The 20,787-nt window shown below is 37.5% G+C and overlaps 1 protein-coding gene across 4 annotated transcripts in view; it reads left to right on the top strand.

Annotated features, from left to right (window-relative positions):
- LOC131067856 (WD repeat-containing protein 55) overlaps positions 1-20,787 on the top strand; it is an 86,459-nt gene that overhangs the window by 49,253 nt on the left and 16,419 nt on the right. For all 4 annotated transcript variants that reach the window (XM_059209735.1, XM_059209734.1, XM_059209733.1 and 1 more), the window contains 3 exons: positions 20,114-20,190; positions 20,290-20,335; positions 20,501-20,547. In XM_059209735.1, coding sequence (XP_059065718.1) covers positions 20,114-20,190; positions 20,290-20,335; positions 20,501-20,547 — 170 coding nt within the window. The remainder of the gene's footprint in view (positions 1-20,113; positions 20,191-20,289; positions 20,336-20,500; positions 20,548-20,787) is intronic.

The raw sequence follows: 20,787 nt of genomic DNA on the forward strand, positions 1-20,787 counted from the left end.
CTTGAAGACAAAGGATATAGAATCACCTTTATGGAAGGAAAGGTCTTGGCATGGCCAAAGATCTCAACCATCAAGAAGGCCTATACTATTGGAGTAAGACATGGGTGCCTCTACAAACTTTGTATTTCCTCCTCTCAAGCTTTAATGCATGAGTCAACAAGCACAAGTGAAATTTGGCACAAGAGGTTAGGACATCTTCATTTCCGAGCTCTCCCTTCAATTGAAAAATGTTGATAGGTCTACCTAAACTAAAGAAAAATCACAAAGGAACATGCAAAGGATGTGCTCTAGGGAAAAACACAAAAGGTACGTTTCACACCAGTGATAGCAAATCTAAAAATGTATTAGAAATTATTCATTCCGATTTCTGTGGACCCATGTCTGTAACCTCTTTAGGAGGATTTTTGTATTATGTTATCTTTGTAGATGATTTCTCGAGGAAGACATGGATATATTTTTTAAAATGTAAAGAGTCAGAAGAAATCCTTATGAGATTTAAGGAATTCAAGGCTCTAGTAGAAAATATATTTGGTAAGAGAACTAAAATACTAAGAACAAATAATGGGGGGGAATATACTTCAGATAACTTTAAAAACTTTTGTATAAATGCTGGGATTAAGAGGGAGTATACAGTTCCTTATAATCTTCAACAAAATGGAGTGGCAGAGAGGACGAATAGAACTATTGTAGAAGCTGCTAGAGGTATGATGTATGATCAACACTTAGAAACTTCTTTTTGGGCTGAAGCCTCTAGTACTGCTGTATATGTACAAAATAGAAGTCCTCACTCTCTCCTAGATGACAAAACCCCTGAAGAAACCTTCACTGGAGTTAAACCTGACATAAGTCACCTAAGAATCTTTGGATGTCCAGTCTATATTCATATACCTAAAGAGAAAAGATCCAAATTAGAATCCTCAGGCAAAAAGGCCATATTTGTAGGTTATAGTGAAATATCTAAAGCCTACAGAATCTATATACCTGGACAAAGACAAATTGAATTAAGTAGAGATGTTATATTTGAGGAAGATATTGCTTTCAAAAAATCTAAAAGTACTCAAGAGTTAGAAGACCTAGAATCTCCTCTAAACATGGAAGAGGATCTTGCTCCTGAGATTCAGAGGGAGACTCAAGAAGTAAGAGAAAATGAAGGACAAAATGAACTCATGGATCCTACAAATGAAACCAAAGGTACTCATATGAATCGAAAAAGGCCACTTTGGGCAAGAAAAATGATTCAAGAAACTAAAGACTATGCAACACCACAAGGGATCTTTAGGGAAAGCAAAAGACCTCATAGGTTTTCCAGCTATGTTGCCTTGATGAGTGAGATCATCAAATCAGAGCCTTCCAGTGTCAAGGAGGCCATTTAAAATCAAGTATGGAAGGATGCTATGATAGAAGAGTATCAGTCCATCATTGAGAATGATGTTTGGGACATTGTGCCCTGACCTAAAGACAAATCAGTAGTATCCTCAAAATGGCTTTTCAAAATCAAACATGCAGCAGATGGCAGCATTGAGAAATACAAAGCACGATTTGTAGCCAGAGGTTTCTCTTAGAAGGAAGGGATTGACTATGAAGAGACTTTTGCCCAATTGCCAAATATACTTCTGTTAGAGCTGTCATTGCCATTGCTGCATCTAAAGGATGGAAGATTCATCAGATGGATGTGAAGATAGCTTTTCTGAATGGGATAATAGAAGAAGAAGTATACTTAGAGCAGCCTAAAGGGTTTGTCATACATGGAAATGATGCATATGTATGCAAGTTGAAAAAAGCCTAATATGGGCTCAAACAGGCCCCTCGAGCCTGGTATGAAAGAATAGATAAATATCTTCTGGGCTTAAACTTCTTCAAGAATGATGCAGATCCGAATTTGTACTTAAAGGTAATAAATGGTGAAATGTTGATTCTCATTTATATGTTGATGACTTATTAATTACAGGAGAAGATCACCTAATTGCCAAATGTAAGCAAGACCTTGCTTCAGAGTTTGACATGAAGGACTTGGGTCTTTTACATTATTTCCTTGGTCTAGAAGTTTGGCAACAAGCAGATAGCATCATCCTAAATCAAGGAAAATACACTATTGACATTCTGAAAAGATTTGGAATGATGGAATGCAAACCTATGTCTACTTCTATGGAAACAAACTTGCACAAATTAAAGGAAGCAACAACAGAATCAGAGTTTGCAGATCCTACCTTATATAGGCAAATTATTGGGTCCCTAATGTATTTGGTTAACACCAGGCTTGACATTTGTTATTCAAATAATGCACTTAGTCAATTTATGTGTGAACCAAAGGAGATACATATGGTTGCAGCGAAGCATATTCTGATATACCTATGTGGTACTATTGTGTATGGATATACTAATGTTGATCTAGATCTTCATGGTGATTCAGATTGGGTTGGAAGTGTGGTAGACAGGAAGAGCACATCAGGGTGCTGTTTTAGCCTAGGATCAGCTATGATTTCCTGGATTAGTAGGAAACAATCCTCAGTAGCACAGAGTTCTATAGAAGTCGAGTACATTGCAGATTCCATGGGAGCAAGGGAAGCAGTATGGCTAAGGAAAATCCTTGTGGGGTTGTTTGGACAACCTTTGAATCCTACTATCATCCATTGCGACAACCAGAGTTGTATAAAGCTTTCAATAAATCCAATGTTTCATGACAGGTCTAAACACATTGAGATTCTTTATCACTATGTTAGAGACATGGTTGAAAAGAATGTGATTTAGCTGAAGTATGTTAGTACAAGTGAACAGACTGCAGACATTCTCACCAAACCTCTATCCAAGACAAAGGTTGAGCACTTCCGGGATAAACTTGGTATGATTGGAAATATAAGTTAATTTGAGAATAAAATCTAAATTATTTAAATTTTGTTGTACTAAAACGTGTTTAATGTGTAAACCCTTTGTCATGTGCGAGACTCCATGACTACTTGGGCCCTGTGAACATTTTTGAAAGATGACGATTTTTCGAAATGAACAATTGTATATGGTTGATATTGTAAAGTGACGACTTTGCCATATTTAACATCACTATCATGCTGGATATCATGAGACTTGACATCTATGAACATGTCATGATAGTTAGCATCTCTGTAGATATTATGGTGGGTATCATGAGACGTGATATCAATGGATAACCATAATAGTTGAGATAATCATGGTGGATATTATGTGACGTAATATTCATGGATATGTCGTGATTTATATCCCTATGATAGGTATCATGTGACATGATGCCAGTGCACACACACACACACACACACACACACACACACACACACACACACACACACACACATATATATATATGTGACTTGATATTTGTGTACGTGCCATATCTCTTAGATATCATGGTGAGGTGATATTATTGGATCTACTATGTTTTGGATAGAATTAATCCTCCCTAGCTAAGAGGGAGTGTTAAATTTTTGTAGCTTCGGTCAAAATAATTCTAATCAATGAAATCAAATGCTTAATTGGCCTATCGACCTTAAGCATTTGATATCTATCCTCTACAAGTATTAATCCATTATTTGCATTATGTATTTAATAAGATTCTTGCTTAAATATTAATCTTGAAATATCAAATATGATTATGAATTAATCATATGTATATATTTAATAACGCATAACTATACATTATTAAATATACACATATAATTAATTTGATTATATCAAATAACATTTAATCATATGCTTATCGATATTTACTATCGATCAGATTATGTGCGTTTAGCAAATCATATTAACAATGTAACAAATGCAAATTGGCTACCAATAATTATCGATTGCATTACATTACATATCGACGTGTTCTTACACGGCTGAGAGACATGTCTCTACATGGACATGATCCACGTAGAGGCATGCCTCTACGAAGGCATGTCTCTCTCCTTATATGAGGAAGGAGACAATCGTATTGTGGATGTACGGAATAATTATAGTGCAGAAACAATATCGACTGCCTCCCAGAATATTGCAAGCCATTTGTTGTTGGAAATTTAATAAATTAATTGATTCTATTTTCATATAAAATTGCAATAAGATTAATATCAGTTTTAATTGATCATTGTACAGCAGTTCATGTTAAATTAATTGATATACAAAGGAATCCTTATATCGATATAAGAAGTAGAAATTGCATTAATAAGATTTAAAAGATCCTATATTCAAATCTGATATAAACATTAACAATTAGTCCCTATAAAAATTTACCTTACCTATAGCATGATTTGTCTTAGGGGAATCCAATTTGGATAGGTGAAATTTATGATTCCTTAGCAATTTTAATTCCCAAGTGGAAATTCGATATCTATAGGGACTAGTTAGTCCTTAAAGAAATTTCATTTTTTCCCTATGAAAAATTCATGATACCTTTGTAAGTTGGCTTCCTCATGGGGAATTCAACCTATGTAGGGACTTTTTCTTGTAAAATTTTCATTCAATCTTTGCAAGCTCTCTTCGTTGGTGGAGATTCGAACCTCTTAGGGACTTTTGATCCCTCTATTTTGCCCAATGGTTGCTAGGTAGTTTGTAAAGTGGAGATTCGACCTCCATAGGGACCTTTTGATCCCTAATGAAAATTCATCTTTCTTCAGCACATTCACTCCTTGAAGTGGAAAGTCGAAAGTCATAGGGACTATTTGATTTGTTTTTTCAAGTTGATTGATCCTTATAGCTTTGTCCAAATTTTGCACGTTTAGCCCTTGAGAGGAGATTCGAACCTCATAGGGACTTTTTTTCTAACTTTCAATGTAACACCCCATAGGTAAGTTGATTTTCATGTTTGGAGTGGAGAATCGTGTTAAGTTTTCTGAAGTTTGGAAGGTGTGGTTGTGGAAGTTGCTTAGGTGTAGCTCATGTTGAATGTTCAGCAAGAGAATGTTTTCTATTCTGTAAATAGAATATTTCCTAGAGTTGTGAGGTTAACACCAAGAGCAGTTTTATGTGTGAGTTAGTTTGAGTTATGTGAGACAAGTTTCTTTTTTCTCGCGTCATGTAAGGAAAGTTCCTTTCCCGAGTCATGTAAGACTATATATGTAAGATTGTTGTAGCAACTAGGATAGTATTCGAAAGGAAAGTTTTCTCTTGACACTGAATAGAAGATTCAACATTTGCAGGTTTTTCCCTGCATTGGGGTTTCCTGGGTATATCGGTGTTATCTTTGTTATTTTCATTTGTGATTGGTTTCGTGTGAATTCACTTCCGCTATTCATTATTGTTAATTAACTCAATGTATTAATTGTTACAAATCAAATAGTTTCTTTTCTGTGATATTTGTCGAGCAGTTAATCTGTTGCTGGGTTATAGAAATTAACATGGCATTAGAGCTCTAGACTTTGAATACGAAGCCAAGTTTTGTATCACAAATTTCTTCAGATTTCAGTTTTCAATTTCTTCGAGGGTCTTATTTTGCAATGGCAACCAGTGTTTGGTATGAGGACATGCTTGAGGGTGCATCTAACTTCTTACAATGGAAGGTTCGGATTACATCCGTTCTCAAGGAGAACAAGTTATGGATCTATGCCACCATAGAAGTGACTCCACCAACAAATGATCCTATTGCCCTAGATTCGCATGAAATAAAGGAGGCTAAGGTTTAGAGGATTATCCTTATGGGGTAAAAGATCATTTGATTCCTCATCTATCCGGGAAAGACACTACCAAGGAAATGTGGGATACACTCACAAAACTTTATCAAAGCAACTATCAGAGTCGTAAGATGATGCTCAAAGACAAACTGCATAACAACAAGATGTCCAAGGGCGAGAGCGTGACCTCTTGTCTAGATTGACACAGGTCATGGACGAGTTGGTTGCTGTTGGAGAGACAATTGTTGATGATGAGCTCGTGCAGATAGCCCTAAATGGTTTCTCGAAGCATTGGGAAGTGTTTGGCAACTGTGTTGTGGCAGAGATCACATACCCGACTGGAGGCTTTGGGATGATTTTGTCCAGGAAGAGATCCGTGAAAATGCTTATCGAGGAGGCCAGACAAAGAAGGTTGACGATGAAGAAAATCTTGCTCTTGCAAGCAAGGGTAAACAAAAGTTCAATAAAGGGCAAACTGAAGGCTCATCTTCCAAGGATGGGAAGAAGAAAGATCTGAGCAAGATAAAGTGTTTTTGCTACGATCAGACGGGTCACTATGCTAGTCAATGCTCAAATAAGAAAAACAAAGGTAAGCTGAAGAAGCAAGTTGCAGCTATAGTAAAGGTGGACGAGTTTGCAACACAATTTGAGAATGAGTTTTCACTCATTGCTTGTCTCTCAAGTTCAATTGCCAGAAGTGTATGGTATATTGATAGTGGGTCTTCTTGCCACATGACGGGAGTCAGAGAATATTTCACCAAATTAGAGGAGAAGTTGTTGGATTTCTATATTGAGCTTGGAGACAATGTCAAGTACCATGCAATTGGGGTTGGCATGGTCAAGTTTCGGACGGAGTCTAGCAAACCTCTGTTGGTGGAGGATGTGTTGTATGTTCCTGGCATGACAAAGAATTTAATCTCTGTTTCTACTTTGGAGGACAAGAGTTACATCGTGAGCTTTGAAGAGGGCAAAGTCTATGTCCATCCTAAGAATTCCAAGGTAGCAAAAGTAATTGGAGTTCAGGCATGACAGCTTGTTTCGGTTACAGTTTGAGCCAACACATGTGTTGGTGAGCAACTGTAAAGGGCTAGTAGAATTGTGGCATAGGAGGATGGCTCACCTTCACCATGGAGCACTTAATGTGCTCAAGGAAATAGTGATGGGGCTGCTTGAGATGAAGGTCGAAAAGCATGAGGTGTGCAAGGGTTGTGCACTTGGGAAATATGCCAAGACCAATTTTCCAAGTGGCAACTCTAGATCCAAAGGGATTTTGGATCTCATACACTCAGATGTATGTGGGCCCATGTCAACAGCATCCTTGAATGGGTATGAGTATTATGTTACCTTCAGTGATGATTTCTCCAAGAAGACATGGATATATTTTTTGAAAAATAAAGATGAAGTCTTTAATAGGTTCAAAGAGTTTAAGGCTCTCGTGGAGAACCAAATAGGGAGGAAGATCAAGATACTGAGGTTTGATAATGGAGGTGAGTATAACTCAAATGCCTTCAAAGATTTATGTGCTTAGGAAGGTATCAAGAAAGAGTTGATAGTTCCGTACAACCCTCAACAAAATGGGGTTGTTGAACGGAAAAATGGGGCTATAGTTGGAGCAGCCAAGGCCATGCTTCATGATCAGGATCTGTCTTGGTTTTTATGGGTAGAAGCTTGCAATACAATTGTGTGTTTGTAGAATAGGAGCCCACACAAAGTTTTGAGCAAATTGACTCCAGAAGAGGCATTCACTATGAAGAAACCAGATTTGGAGCACATTCGCATCTTTGGATGCCTTGTGTATTGTCATATTCCCGTGGAGAAGAGAACTGAGTTGGAACCAACTGCAAAGAAGGGCATCCTAGTTGGGTATAGTGAAACTTCTAAGGCTTATCGTGTTTACATTCCTGCCCTTAAGAAAACATTTGTTCGCAAAGATGTGAATTTCGAGGAGGGAAGGGCTCTTTAGAAGTCTGGTAGTTTGATAGAGGTTCAGGAGGAGCAGCAAGCACGCAAGGTTGAGGTTGCACAAATTCCTTTGACTTCAGCCATGCAAGTTGTAGAGTAGAGTAGGTAGGCCAAGCAAGTTGACCAAGAGGAGGAACAGAGGATTCCTCGGCCTTAGATTCCTATCACAGGAAGGAGGAGAAACATGGCAGCTAAGCAAACACTAAGAGAGGCCCAGGAGTATGTTGGTGATCCCCAGAATCCAGTAAGACAGAGAAAGGCTCCCAAACGTTTTTTCTATTATATGGCACTTATGAGTGAATTGATTGAGGTGGAGTCTTCCAGCTTTCAGGGGGCTTCCAATCATCAGGTTTGGAGGGATGCCATGGTGGAAGAGTATTCTTCCATCATGGAGAATAGTTTGTGGGAGGTAGTGCCATGGCTCGAAAATAAGTCAGTGGTAGGGTTGAGATGGTTGTATAAGATCAAGCATGCTACAAATGGTAGTGTGGAAAAGTTTAAAGCAAGGCTTGTGGCTGAGGGGTTTTCTCAAAAGGAAGGGATTGACTATGATGAGACCTTTGCTCTGGTAGCCAGGTACTCATCCATAATGGCTATCATTTCTGTAGTAGCACAGGTGGGTTGGAAGATTCAGCAGAGGGATGTGAAGAAGACGACATTCCTCAATGGAGTGATTGAGAAAGAGATTTACATAGAACAACCATAGGGTTTTGAGGTGCATGGGAGGGATTCTCATGTGTGCAGGTTGAAGAGAGCACTGTATGGGCTCAAGCAGGCTCCTAGAGTGTGGTATGCACGTATTGATGGTTACTTGCAGAGTGTGGGCTTCACCAAGAGTGAGGCTAATCCAAACCTGTACTATGTTCAGGTGAAGGGCGAGCTTCTCATATTGGTGTTAGATGTTGATGACTTGTTTCTTACATGGTTAGAAGAGCTCATAGCACACTGCAAGTGGGGTCTTGCAAGAGAGTTTGAGATGAAGGACTTGGGTTTGATGCACTACTTTTTGGGATTGGAGTTGTGGCAGAAAGAGGGAGAGATCTTCCTTGGATAGGGGAAACATACAATTGATATCTTGAAGCGATTTAGTAAGATGGAAACTGTAAGCCCATGTCCACACCACTTGTGACCAATTGGAAGAAGATTGATGCTTCTAAATCAAAGGCAGTGGACCCAACTTTATATGGATAGTTGATAGGCTCTCTCATGTATCTGGTCAACACAAGGCCAAACATTTGTTTTGCAGCGAATTCACTCAATCATTTTATGGTGGAACCTAAATGTGTGCATTGGATAGCTGCAAAACATGTTTTGAGGTATCTTTGAGGCATACTTGATTATGGGCTGAGGTATATTCAGCAGGATGGAGTGAAGCTCGAGGGGTTCACCAATGCAAATTGGGTAGGCAGTACCGCTAACAAAAAGAGCACTTTAGGGTGTTGTTTCAGCTTGGGATCGGGAGCAATCTCTTGGTACAACATGAAATAGAAGTCAGTTGCATTGAGTTCTGTGGAGGCTGAGTATATGGCAGCTAGTATGGCTACATGTGAGGCTATTTGGCTTCAGAAACTTCTGGCTGGGCTTTTTGATCAAGAGCTAGATGCTACAGTCATTTACTGTGATAATCAGAGTTATATCGAACTCTTTGAGAATCCAATGTTTCATGACAAGTCAAAGCATATTGAGATCGAGTATCACTTCATCGGAGATTGTGTGGAGAAGGGGATAGTGGAGTTACAATACATTCCTATGGATGAGCAAATAGCAAACATCTTGACGAAGGCCTTGATGAAGAGTAAGTTTCTATTCTTCAGGGATAAGTTGGGTGTTGTTTAGAACACCTTCCTCGCTAAGAGGGAGTGTTAAATTTTCTGTAGTTCTATAATGTCCCCATTTGGGATTCTACCTTAATGTAGTCCTAAGGCAACAAATTTAACTTAAAGTGAGTTGTAATATAATAATAAAAATAATTCTATCAGAACTGCATACATTTCATCATAATTTTTAACTCAAAATTCCAAGAGTAGTTTGGAGGATAGAACTTATCTCCTAATTTGACAAATAGACTTATGCAATGTCTAATTCTGCTATGCTCTAACATGCAAACATTCTTCTTTATAAAACTTTTATAAATGCTTCAAAAATCTGAATCTTGAATTATTTATATATCTTCCATTGATCTTCTTAATATTCATCCTTTATGTTCGGGAGTGTGTAATCTAATCCATCTTCTCTTCCTCAATATAGATCTTCCATGCTGTTCCCAACAGCCCTCTAACCCATGTGCTGACTCTTACTGTTGAACATGTTTTACTGCAGTCTCTTTCCTAATGCTGCAGTCACCGTTTGAGGGTCCATCTACTATTGGAATCAGAATAACAAAATATTTACCTGCTGACTGTTTGGGGCCCTCAAAGCACTTTTGGGCAAGCTTATTTCAATACTAACAAATCTGAAATTTTATTCAAGTCCCCTTACTTTAATTCTGATGTCTGTCTGGCTAATCGATTGGGTTGATTCCTTGATCCTTTTGCTAACACAGACTTCAATCCTTTTCCTTTTGAGTGGATTCCTGTCTTAATGGTTTGGTGATCTTTTGAGATGATTGTATGATCCTTATTAAATATCTTTTATTTCTGATTGGCTGTATCTCTTGATCTAGAACAGTCATATCTTTTCCTTAATCATGGCTATTCATGAATATTAATCGCATCCTTTGATCAACCCGTAGCCATTGAAGGTTTTAACAAGCATTACATCTTTGGTGATATACATCTTTTAATAACAAACCATGGTCTTTGACTTAACCCATGTCTTTTAATAACAAATTGTGGTCTTTGACTATCCCACATCTCTTAATAACAAATCGTGATCTTTGAAGAATAGTTATTAAACAAACTCGTACTTCTTGGATGATTGATTCTTTTATTTATTATTTTTTTGGCAGTTAATCTTTGCATATATGAAACGGACTTATATTGAGTTTCTAACATTAACTTACTCAACCAGCATATTTGTTTGTATGTTAATTATATCTTCACTATGTTAGTTTGACTATTAGGATCGGCTGTTTAAGACTTTGTTCAGAACAGATTGCCATCTTCAAATTACAAGTCACTTGTATATTGAAGCTGTTCATGAAACATAGTTATCTTTACTTGTATGCTCTCACTGGATATTTATTTTATTATTATCTATTTATATTACTTATATTATTATCATTTGATAAATATGAAATTAATATTAATATTTAATAAATATAAATTATATATTAAATCTTGTTTATTATTATTAAGATTTTATTTAGGTCATTCTATTTATTTGATTACATATATATTTGTATTATTATTTATTATTAAATTCTATTTTAGAGCGGGCATTATCATGTTTTGATTGTTTAGATGGGGATATCATAAGTTCGGAAGGTGTGGTTGTGGAAGTTGCTTAAGTGCAGCTCATGTTGAATGTTCAGCAAGAGAATGTTTTCTATTCTGTAAGTAGAATATTTCCTAGAGTTGTGAGGCTAACACCAAGAGCGGTTTTATGTGTGAGTTAGTTTGAGTTATGCAAGACAAGTTTCTTTTCTCTTGCGTCATGTAAGGAAGGTTCCTTTCCCGAGTCATGTAAGGAATGTTTCTCTTAGGATGTGTTGTGTGAGGAAAGTTTCACTTCTCTTGCATAATTGATGTTTCATCAAGAAGGCAATATATGTAAGATCGTTGTAGCAACTAGGATGGTATTCGGAAGGAAAGCTTGCTCTTGAAGTTGAATAGAAGATTCAACATTTGCAGGTTTTTGCCCGCATTGGGGTTTCGTGGGTATATCGGTGTTATTTGTGTTATTTTCATTTGTGTGATTGGTTTCGTGTGAATTTGCTTCCGCTATTCATTATTGTTAATTAACTCAGTGTATTAATTGTTACAAATCAGATAGTTTCTTTTCTATGATATTTGTCGAGCAATTAATCTGTTGCTGGGTTATAGAAATTAACAAATCGAATCTCATAGGGACTTTTGATCCCTACAACTTTGTCCTTAATTTTTTGTCCTTATGGAAATCCATTTGGATCTTGTTCATATCAAGGTGGAGGATCGATCTCTATGGGGACAAGTTAGTCCCTATGAATTCTATCATTAGTGAAGCTCCATTTTCATAAGGACTTTTGATCCATGACCTTCGTTAGACTTGTTCCGTCTCCTTTCATCTTCCACTTAGAGTGGACATTTGAATTCCATATGGACAAATTGATCTTTCCTTCATACAATTTGCATTGCTTGTTCAAATTACTTCATTCATTCAATTCCCCAAGTGAAAAATCGATCTCCATAGGGACATTTCATCTGTCACCACAAAGTTCATATGATCTTGCAACTTGTCGATGTGCTTTATGCACTATGCAACACAAAATAAAATACCAAAGGCATTCTATCCTCTCTTAATCAAAATGTCCTCAGATGCTAATGATGTGATCATCCGAAACAACTCCAAGGTTTCTATTGTCAGGTCTTGACGTGTAGATAGCTCAATGATTGTGATGTGATTTTGCCAGAATCACAAGGTGGACTTACGTTGAACTTGAATGTTGTTGGAGCGTGATCATCTGATATTGCAATCTTGTGATGCTTTCTCCTAAACTCACTTGAATTGAAAAAAAGGATAAAAAGAGGAAAGGTTTATAGAGACTAACCTATTCGTAGAATGTAAGAGACTATGAATGACTTAGTGAAACTCAACCATGCTTTGTTTCGCCATGCAAGGAACAACTAGGCAAAGCTGTTGCGATCTTCTAAGGAAAGCTAATGATGTTCAAATCACTACTAACAACATAGACACCATCAATGCGACACATATCAATGGGTAAGTAGTAATTGAAGTTAAGCTTATTTAAAGAGTTCAGGCCAACCATACACTACAACTTATAATCAACAAATTGTAAATGGTACGAACTTTAGAGTTTCACCATAAATCATCCACAATAACTTCCATCCATCTAATCAACATTAAAACAAATGAGAAGAAGAGACCGCGCAAATTGTTGAATCAACACATGAAATTCACCATATCTTCAACGAAAATAATATGTTTATTGCAACAAAGTTTTGGCAATAATCCCCTTTTTCTCCTACTCTACTCTATTTCTAACTACCTTCTAATATCTATATACTACTACTGAACTATCGTCTATTAACCTTTACAATGAGAAGATCAAGCCTTATATAGAGCTCTCTTTACAATGAATGGCTCAGATCAATTTGAGGTGAATGGTCAAGATCTTACAATAAAACCCTAATTAGGATTTGTTACAACAAACTTCCTTTTGGCCAATGAAATAATTACAATAGTTTGGACACATGTCCATCTTGATTTCTAACCAATGAGACAATAGGTTAGGTATGTGAAACAATATTTGACAAATTGCCATGTGTCGCTTGCTTCTTTCCTAGATAAATCAATTTCAATGAACTTGGACATGTTGATGTGGCATTTCCTAATAGGTTGATGATGATTAGGATGCCACCTTAGCCTCTTCTGAAACTATCTCCATCCCTTGATCACATTCACTCTTCTTTACTTAACTAGGAAATTTTCCTCCTTGTAATGCATTCGCAATTTCAACCTTTGAATCATGAAGTATTTCCTTAACCTTCTTTGATCTTGAAATTCCTTGCCTTGGATTTGGAACATGTTGTTGTCCTGAAAAGTAGACTTTGATGAATATTTAAATCTTCATGTCATTTTGAATGTTCATCTTCCCTAGCCCGGATCTTGATCTTGCATTATAATGACTGAAGTTCCTCATCTTCCTTGATGTAGCCTTGAATGTGCATCCTGACCTTTTTCTTGATGTTGTAAGTCCCTCATTGCATCATTGTGAAGTCTTCTTTATGCTATCCTTGAGGCTCTTTGCCTTAGTCATGTCGTTTTGCACTTGATTCCTTGTCAAATCCTCCCCTTCCTAGCTTTCCATCCTTCTATCGAACTTGAAAAGCAAGTAGATATTTTGCATCAAAACATTAGGAACGAAAACAATATTCTGTAAAGATCAGGCTTCCTACAACCCTTTCAAATCTGGATATGAATTTCTAAGGTTGGACATGATGATGCTGATTGAATTGTAGGCAGGATATAGCTGGAAAAATTTGTCAAAGTCGGTGTTGTGATGTTTTCACACAATGCCCCATTGCAAATGGGCACCCCCACTTTTTGCTTTCTAGGTTAGTTGTAGTGACGTCTTTAGCTATTAACCTTTCACTCGAAGGAAGTAGGTTGGATGAGCAAAAATTGGCTAAGTGTAGGGTCATTTCCTTTGACCCCCAAGATCCGCAATTTGCCTCGAGATGTTTCCTTTGGGGTCTCAAATCAGCGAACTTTCTTTGCTGGGTCAAAACCTCAACCAGCCTAGATTGTATTTCCATTGGTTTCTTGGTACCCGATCTAGATGGATAATCATTGAGTTGCTGATTGTGGGTGATTGATTGACGTTTTTACAGCACGTTAGACTTGAGCCAGCAAGCTGGATAGGTTTGAAATCATTTCCTTTGGGGGGTCAGAACTCCAATCTTCCTACCCCTTCCACTTCACCTTCCCCTTCACCTTCCTACCTTTACCTCCATACCTTCGTACATTCATACCCCTTCCACTTCACCTTCACCTACTTTTCCCTACCTTCCTACCTCCCATCTTTCATTCACCCTCACTTCCTTTCTTCCATCCCTATTTCCTTCTTCCATCTCCTTTTCCCCCTTTTCGTCCTTACCACCTCACCTACATCCTCTATCCCTTCATTCCCTCACTTCCTAACTTCCCTTTCTACCCTTCCACCCTCCACCCACCTACCTTCATCTTTCTTCCTTTACCACCTCCTAACTGTAGCATCCATCCCTTATACCTCCCTCTCTCAACATATCCTAACCCACTTCCTCTACCTCTTATACCTCCCTCTCCACTTCACCTCCCAACACTCTTCTAACCTTCCTCTTCATTACCTCCCACATCCTTCATTAGCCTTACCCCCATGGCATGTGCTTCCCTTTCCTATATCCCCCATCTTCTATCCCTTATACCTCCCAACTTCCCTTCCCTTACATCCTTTTCTCCCCTTTCTCATGGCACCTTTCCCTATGACATCAGCACCTTTCTTCAGCTCCCTCCCCCACTTCCTTTGCCTTGTGAAATCCACGACCTTCCCTTAGACCATTTCCTCTGACCTATCTAATCCCCGATCAACCACTTCCTATGTCTCCCAAAAAGCCCGATCACTTTTGTGATCCTCAACATCCACAATAGAAGAAAAGGACATTAGTGACAGTGCCAGCAAGGATAGAGGGGCCCACTCATAAGAGGAGATATTATATTAAAAAATGAGATCGTTGAAACACATGCTGGGGCCCCCAAAATCAGAAAGGAGTGAAAAGGTTCAAACTTTCTTTGCTCATTGAAAACCACAAACTACTTTTGACTCATTTCCTTTGGTCTGTCCAAACCCCGACCTACCCCAGGAGTACTTCCTTTGCGTATTTAGATTCTCGATCCACCTCTTCCTTTGCCCATTGAAGTCTGTGACCCCACACATAGGCACTATGTTTGACTATACAAATCCACAAACTGTCTTTGAGCCTACAAATTCAGGATCATTTGTGATGTCCCCAAATTGAACCTCATCAAATATTGTTGATATTAAGAAAGCCCCTTTGTATTATCTTTATAAATGATGAGAATAATGGAAAACGGATATATGGGCCTGATCAATAAGACCAAAATCATAAAGACTTGCAAGCATCCAAGGACCATCTATATGAAATAATTAATTAATCAATGAGTGTGAATGAATAGTAATACCAAACATTACGTGGAAGTACAAAGGTAATACAGTGATAATACTATTGATCATATGGACACCTAATATAATCAGCTACTTAGAAGTCATTGAGTGGTCAGGGGATAGACCATGATTATACTTAGCAGGCAAAGGCAAAAGATACGAAAGTATGGGACAGAGATTAGTGTCACTGTAAGCGCCACTCCCTTATTGCCTGTGACTATATGCAATCAGCAGAAGATTGATTAGTTAGGGCAAGGTAATTCTAACAAGTGCGATGGAAGAAGTATCAAAGGACACAAAGGCAAAGGACAGTCATCTTGCAAACGGTTTCTAATAAGAAGAGTCATGCCTCTTCACTCGATGGGGGGATATAACACATAAATTACAAGCGTCAAACATCGGGGGAAGATATACGGATGAATATACACGGAATATTTTCATCTGTCTCACTCTTCCAAAGGGAAGTGGCAGTACCATACAAGAACACACTTATGAGTTTATTCTATTATATTGATCATATATGGAGGGCATCGAACTATTATAAGGAAGGAGAATCGGAACTCAAGAGAATAACAGGATAGACATCAATTAAGAAGTGATGGGATATTAAGGCCACGATGGAGCCTGTGCAAGCAATCGTTAAGGAAGAGGGAAGAACATGGTGCATACGGAAGAAGCTTGGTTCGAGCCAGGGGACTTTTGTCTGGTTGTTATCGGGATGTGCTCGACTTGTATCAAAAAATCTCTAAGAATTCTGTACTGGAAAGAATGAGGACGATGCAGGGAAAGTCATGATATTGTCGAGCGGTATTTATTTTTAATGATCGCTCTATGGATACTATTGTGACAGCGTGGGAGTGCAATTATAATGTTTCATTGTTGTGAAAGTTCAGAATACGTCTGTACCATGGGCTCATTGCTGTGCGTAGGACATTCAGAATGGAGGGAAACATCATTCTGGCGCAATTATCAGTGAACCGTTAGATACAGCAGATACAGTCTTAACATTAATTACATTACACTAATTACAGATATATAGGTCAAGATTCTCTCGCATATGTCTAAATGCCGAATCCGAGAGTACAATACAAACTCCATAGCATATCATGTTGGGTGACTTGGCCAAGTACATGGAAGGTAATACAAAATTGAACTGCCAACACAGAAGAGACATCGGTGCATATGCAGAGGCCAATTCTATACATCGTCTCCAGTATTATTTCATGGACACTTTAAAGTAATGCAGTCATGATTTATAATATTAAGGCATATAACTGAAATATGCAAACAGTGAAAATTACCAAGATAAGTTCTATCCTCTAAACTATTCTTAAAATTTTTAAAGTAAATATTATAATGAAATGTATTCAGTTCTGATAAAATTATAATTATTGACTACAATTCTCACTTTATTTTAAAAATTGATGTCTCAGGGCTAAATTAAGACAAAATCCCAAGTGGGGACATTACATCATTCCTATCATCCACGCCAAAGGAGGAAACATGTTTTAACTCCAGCATAAAGGGGAGGGGCCCACTTAAGAAGAAAGTTTTTATTCAAAATTTTAAAGAACAAAACAAGTCGGCCTTTGTCTTGGGAAATATCAAATGCAAAAAAAATTAAATGAATAAAAACAAGTCGGCCTTGGAGTAAATGATGCATGTCATTCGATCCCTATAAAGATTAGATTGATGTTTTAATCTGATCAATCAGCGATCTCGTATAGTCAAAGATGCAGCGAGTCATCTCCAGATCACAGTAATTCTCATCAGGCATCGGGTGATAAACCTTCAGCACATAGTAATTCTGATCAAACAAAGAATTCAGTGAGTTTGTCATCATCACATGATCTTCAATTGGGCATCAATACGCCTTAAGAATATAGTGACAGTATTCTCCACTCAAACAGATCTCAGCAAATTTTGATCAATAGACCTTCAATCAATTGATAGTTTTGCTTAGTTAAAGGCTAATTCAAGGTCACCAGGCAGTTTAGAACTTGCTTATAGGTCTGAACTAGAATATTCTGATCATTTTTCATTAAAAATCAGACACAAAATCAGACTTTGAAATGTGAAATCTGAGGTCATGTGAAGGGAATTCGTTTCAGATTTTAAGGTTGACATTGTTCTCTTCTACATTTTGATCAAGGTTTGTGTGTTTTTCAGGTTATGGAAGCAAATTGACATCATGGGGAACTCACCAACACATATTTAGGATGCTCATGAAGGGGCAGACATCATTTCAACATCAATACACATTAGTGCAAGGGAATCAAAGGGATCAAGCTCAAGAACATTTGATCAAGATGATCCGGGCACAAAGATCAATTGTGAGGAACTTTATGGCACAAGAGGAGACCCGAAAGCTGCTCGAAGGAAAAGATTTCACAAGATTTTGAAGGATGAGATCATCCTCATGGAATAGAGATCAACATCACTAAGGATCAACATAGAGGAGTTCAAAAGGATGAAGAATGAAGCACAAGATTCACAAGAGCGAGGATAGAAATGCACGAGCCAAAAAGTGAAAATTTTCACAATCTTGGATTTCCGATTCCTTCGGAAATCCAAGAGCCATTGCTAGTATAGCTAGAAGAGCTAATCAAAGTTGAAGGATCAACTTGAGCAAAGTCATCATCAATGCAATTTCATCGAGCTTGGATAATGCTGAGTATCAATAGATATGCCTCATTCATCCATACACCTATGATGAGTTACAAAGATCAATCAAGCTAAGGCACCTAGTCATCACTTATCCAATTACCTCATTTCAAGTTAAGGCATCTAGATTCGATGCATCTAGCTCATTTATCAAGGAGACAAATTCCACATGTGGGCACAAACTTAAATGTACCCACCTTCGCCATTCATTGGTCAATTATTCAAAGGACATTTGTCCCAATTTATTGTAAATTTATTATTGGTCAAACATTAAATGCTTTGTAATGGGTGTAACAAACCCTAATTAGGGTTTCTATCTTTCAATCTTGGCCATTGATTATGATTCGATCCTGGCCCTTCATTGTAATAAGACCACTGTATAAGGCTCCACTCTTTCATTTGTAAGGGTTAATAGTTAATAGTTCAAGAATAGTTGATAGCTAGCAAGTAGCAAGCGGTAAGAGTAGAGTAGGAGGAGAAGGCAGAAATTGTTGCCAAACTTGTAAATAAACTTCCTTTTCATTGAAGCTATGGTGGAATGTGTTATTCTTCTACATATTTGCATGGTTTCTTGTTAGATCCTCATGTTAGATAGTGATAATTAGATGAATGGAATAACTTTGTGTATGATCAATGGTGGAATCCATATATCCATACCACTAGCATTTTGCTGATTGTAAAGTGTGATGTGTAGTTAACTAGAATCCTTAAATGAGCTTAACTTCAATTGCTACTTCATTGATATGCATCGTTTTGATGGTGTCTATACTTGTGGTAGTGATTTGAACATCTTATGCTTATCTTAGAAAATCGCACTAGCTTTGTGGAGATGTTGCTCGCATGTCAAAGCTTAGCTTAGTTGGAGTTTCACCAAGGATTGTCCATTGCTCCTACATTCTGGGAATAGACCAGATTCTCTAAACCCTTCTTTTTTTTCAATCCAAGTCAGTTAAAGAGAAACCATTACCAGATTGCAATATTGGATGGTTAAGTTCCAGCAGCATTCAAGCAGTTCAAGCACATTCAAAGTTCAACGTAAGTCCACCTTGTGATTCCAGCAATATTACATCAAACAATTGAGTCTATCCAAGAGCATGTCAAGACTTGACATTTGAGAACCTTGGAATCGTCCCATTTGATCCTTCCTGTCAACCTAGAGGCATGACGGACTTCTAGCAATTATGCAACGTGACCTCAACATGACATGTCTTACTCGCTAGCAAAGGTTAAGGACTAAGGAAACTATTGCCAAGCTAAGCAAACTAAGACACCTAATCTAAGCAAAAACTGGGGTTCCCCATTTGCAATGGGGCGATGTGTGAAAACGTCACAACACAACCGTTTTATTGCCATTGCTAAAATCCGAAGGATGGAAATTTGATTCTCATGAAGACAAAATCAAGCGGATTTATAACAACCTAGTTTTTCGAATGACTCCCTTGCAATTTGACAGCTTTTCACACCTTTTGACATCATTTCTTGCTTCATGACAACTTTTGACAATATTAACTAATTGACAACTTTGACCTTGATCCGACACCCTCGCATATGCAAAGGCTAAAACTAGGAGATTATTGCTAAACTAAGGCGATCTAAGAAAAACACCTACCTAAAAAAGCGGGGGTCCCCATTTGCAATGGGGCAATGTTTGAAAACATCACAACAGCTATCCTTCAACTAAGTCATTGTCAGTAGCTGGTGCAGAGTATTTATCTCTAACTACCTCTTACATATTCTTTTGCTGGCTGTCTCATATTTTACTATTTTAGTGATTCTCAACTGTGATTTGTGCTTGCCTGGTTTCCTTTTATTCTTTGGTTTCCTCCAAGTCTCTCACATTCGTATTTATCATTTGCACTTTCCCAAGTTTTTTTTTTTAGGTTCTAGTCGTTGTTTTCCTCCAAGTCTCACATTCTCACCTGGAAGCCTCTGTAGCTTGGTTCTTATGCTCTCCATTTCATTTTTTCTAGCAATAGCTCTATTATGTTATCAGTTGTATAAGACATTGATATGGCTTTCATCTGACGGTAAATTTATTTTTTGTCTTCAGCATGGGAAGAAGGTGTTATGTGGTTCTCAAGAGGGAGTGCTTCTCCTCTATTCGTGGGGTTATTTTAATGACTGCAGGTCAGCCAAGGATTGTTATTACTTCTAAATAGTGACATGATTATTGATTTCTTCATAGTCTTAATATCTCACAATTCTTCACTATTCTGTGATTTGCAGTGATCGTTTTGTTGGACATCCCAGTTCAGTAGATGCTTTGCTTAAAGTAAGATTTATCTGCAGTGTGTAACTCATGGATACTTGTTCGTTAGTTCAATTAGTTATTGCTTTGGCTATTTAGCCACAAAATTTTGACATTTTTGTGTCATTATTGCTGCTTAGAGTTTTCCGTGCTTCTTAAGTTAACAAAATTATATTTTTTATTTGACAGTTAGATGAAGATACCCTGTTAACTGGATCAAGTGATGGAATTATCAGGTGTGTCGCCTTTGAAAGTAGTAGCAACATATTCATATTTTGTCTTCCTATTAGTGTATTTACATATTTGACATCTCCAATGCTTAACATGTTATGAATTTTAGGTCCTTTTGTTAAATTATTTTTTTAAGGACTTCAAGCTTCCACATTTCATAATGTCAAATAAAAATGCTTCTGGATAAATGAAATATCCCTAAACACGAATACCGGTCACAGGTGAATGCATTCCATTCTGAACCA

This window comes from Cryptomeria japonica, chromosome 8 (genome assembly GCF_030272615.1).
Source record: "Cryptomeria japonica chromosome 8, Sugi_1.0, whole genome shotgun sequence".
NCBI lineage: Eukaryota > Viridiplantae > Streptophyta > Pinopsida > Cupressales > Cupressaceae > Cryptomeria > Cryptomeria japonica.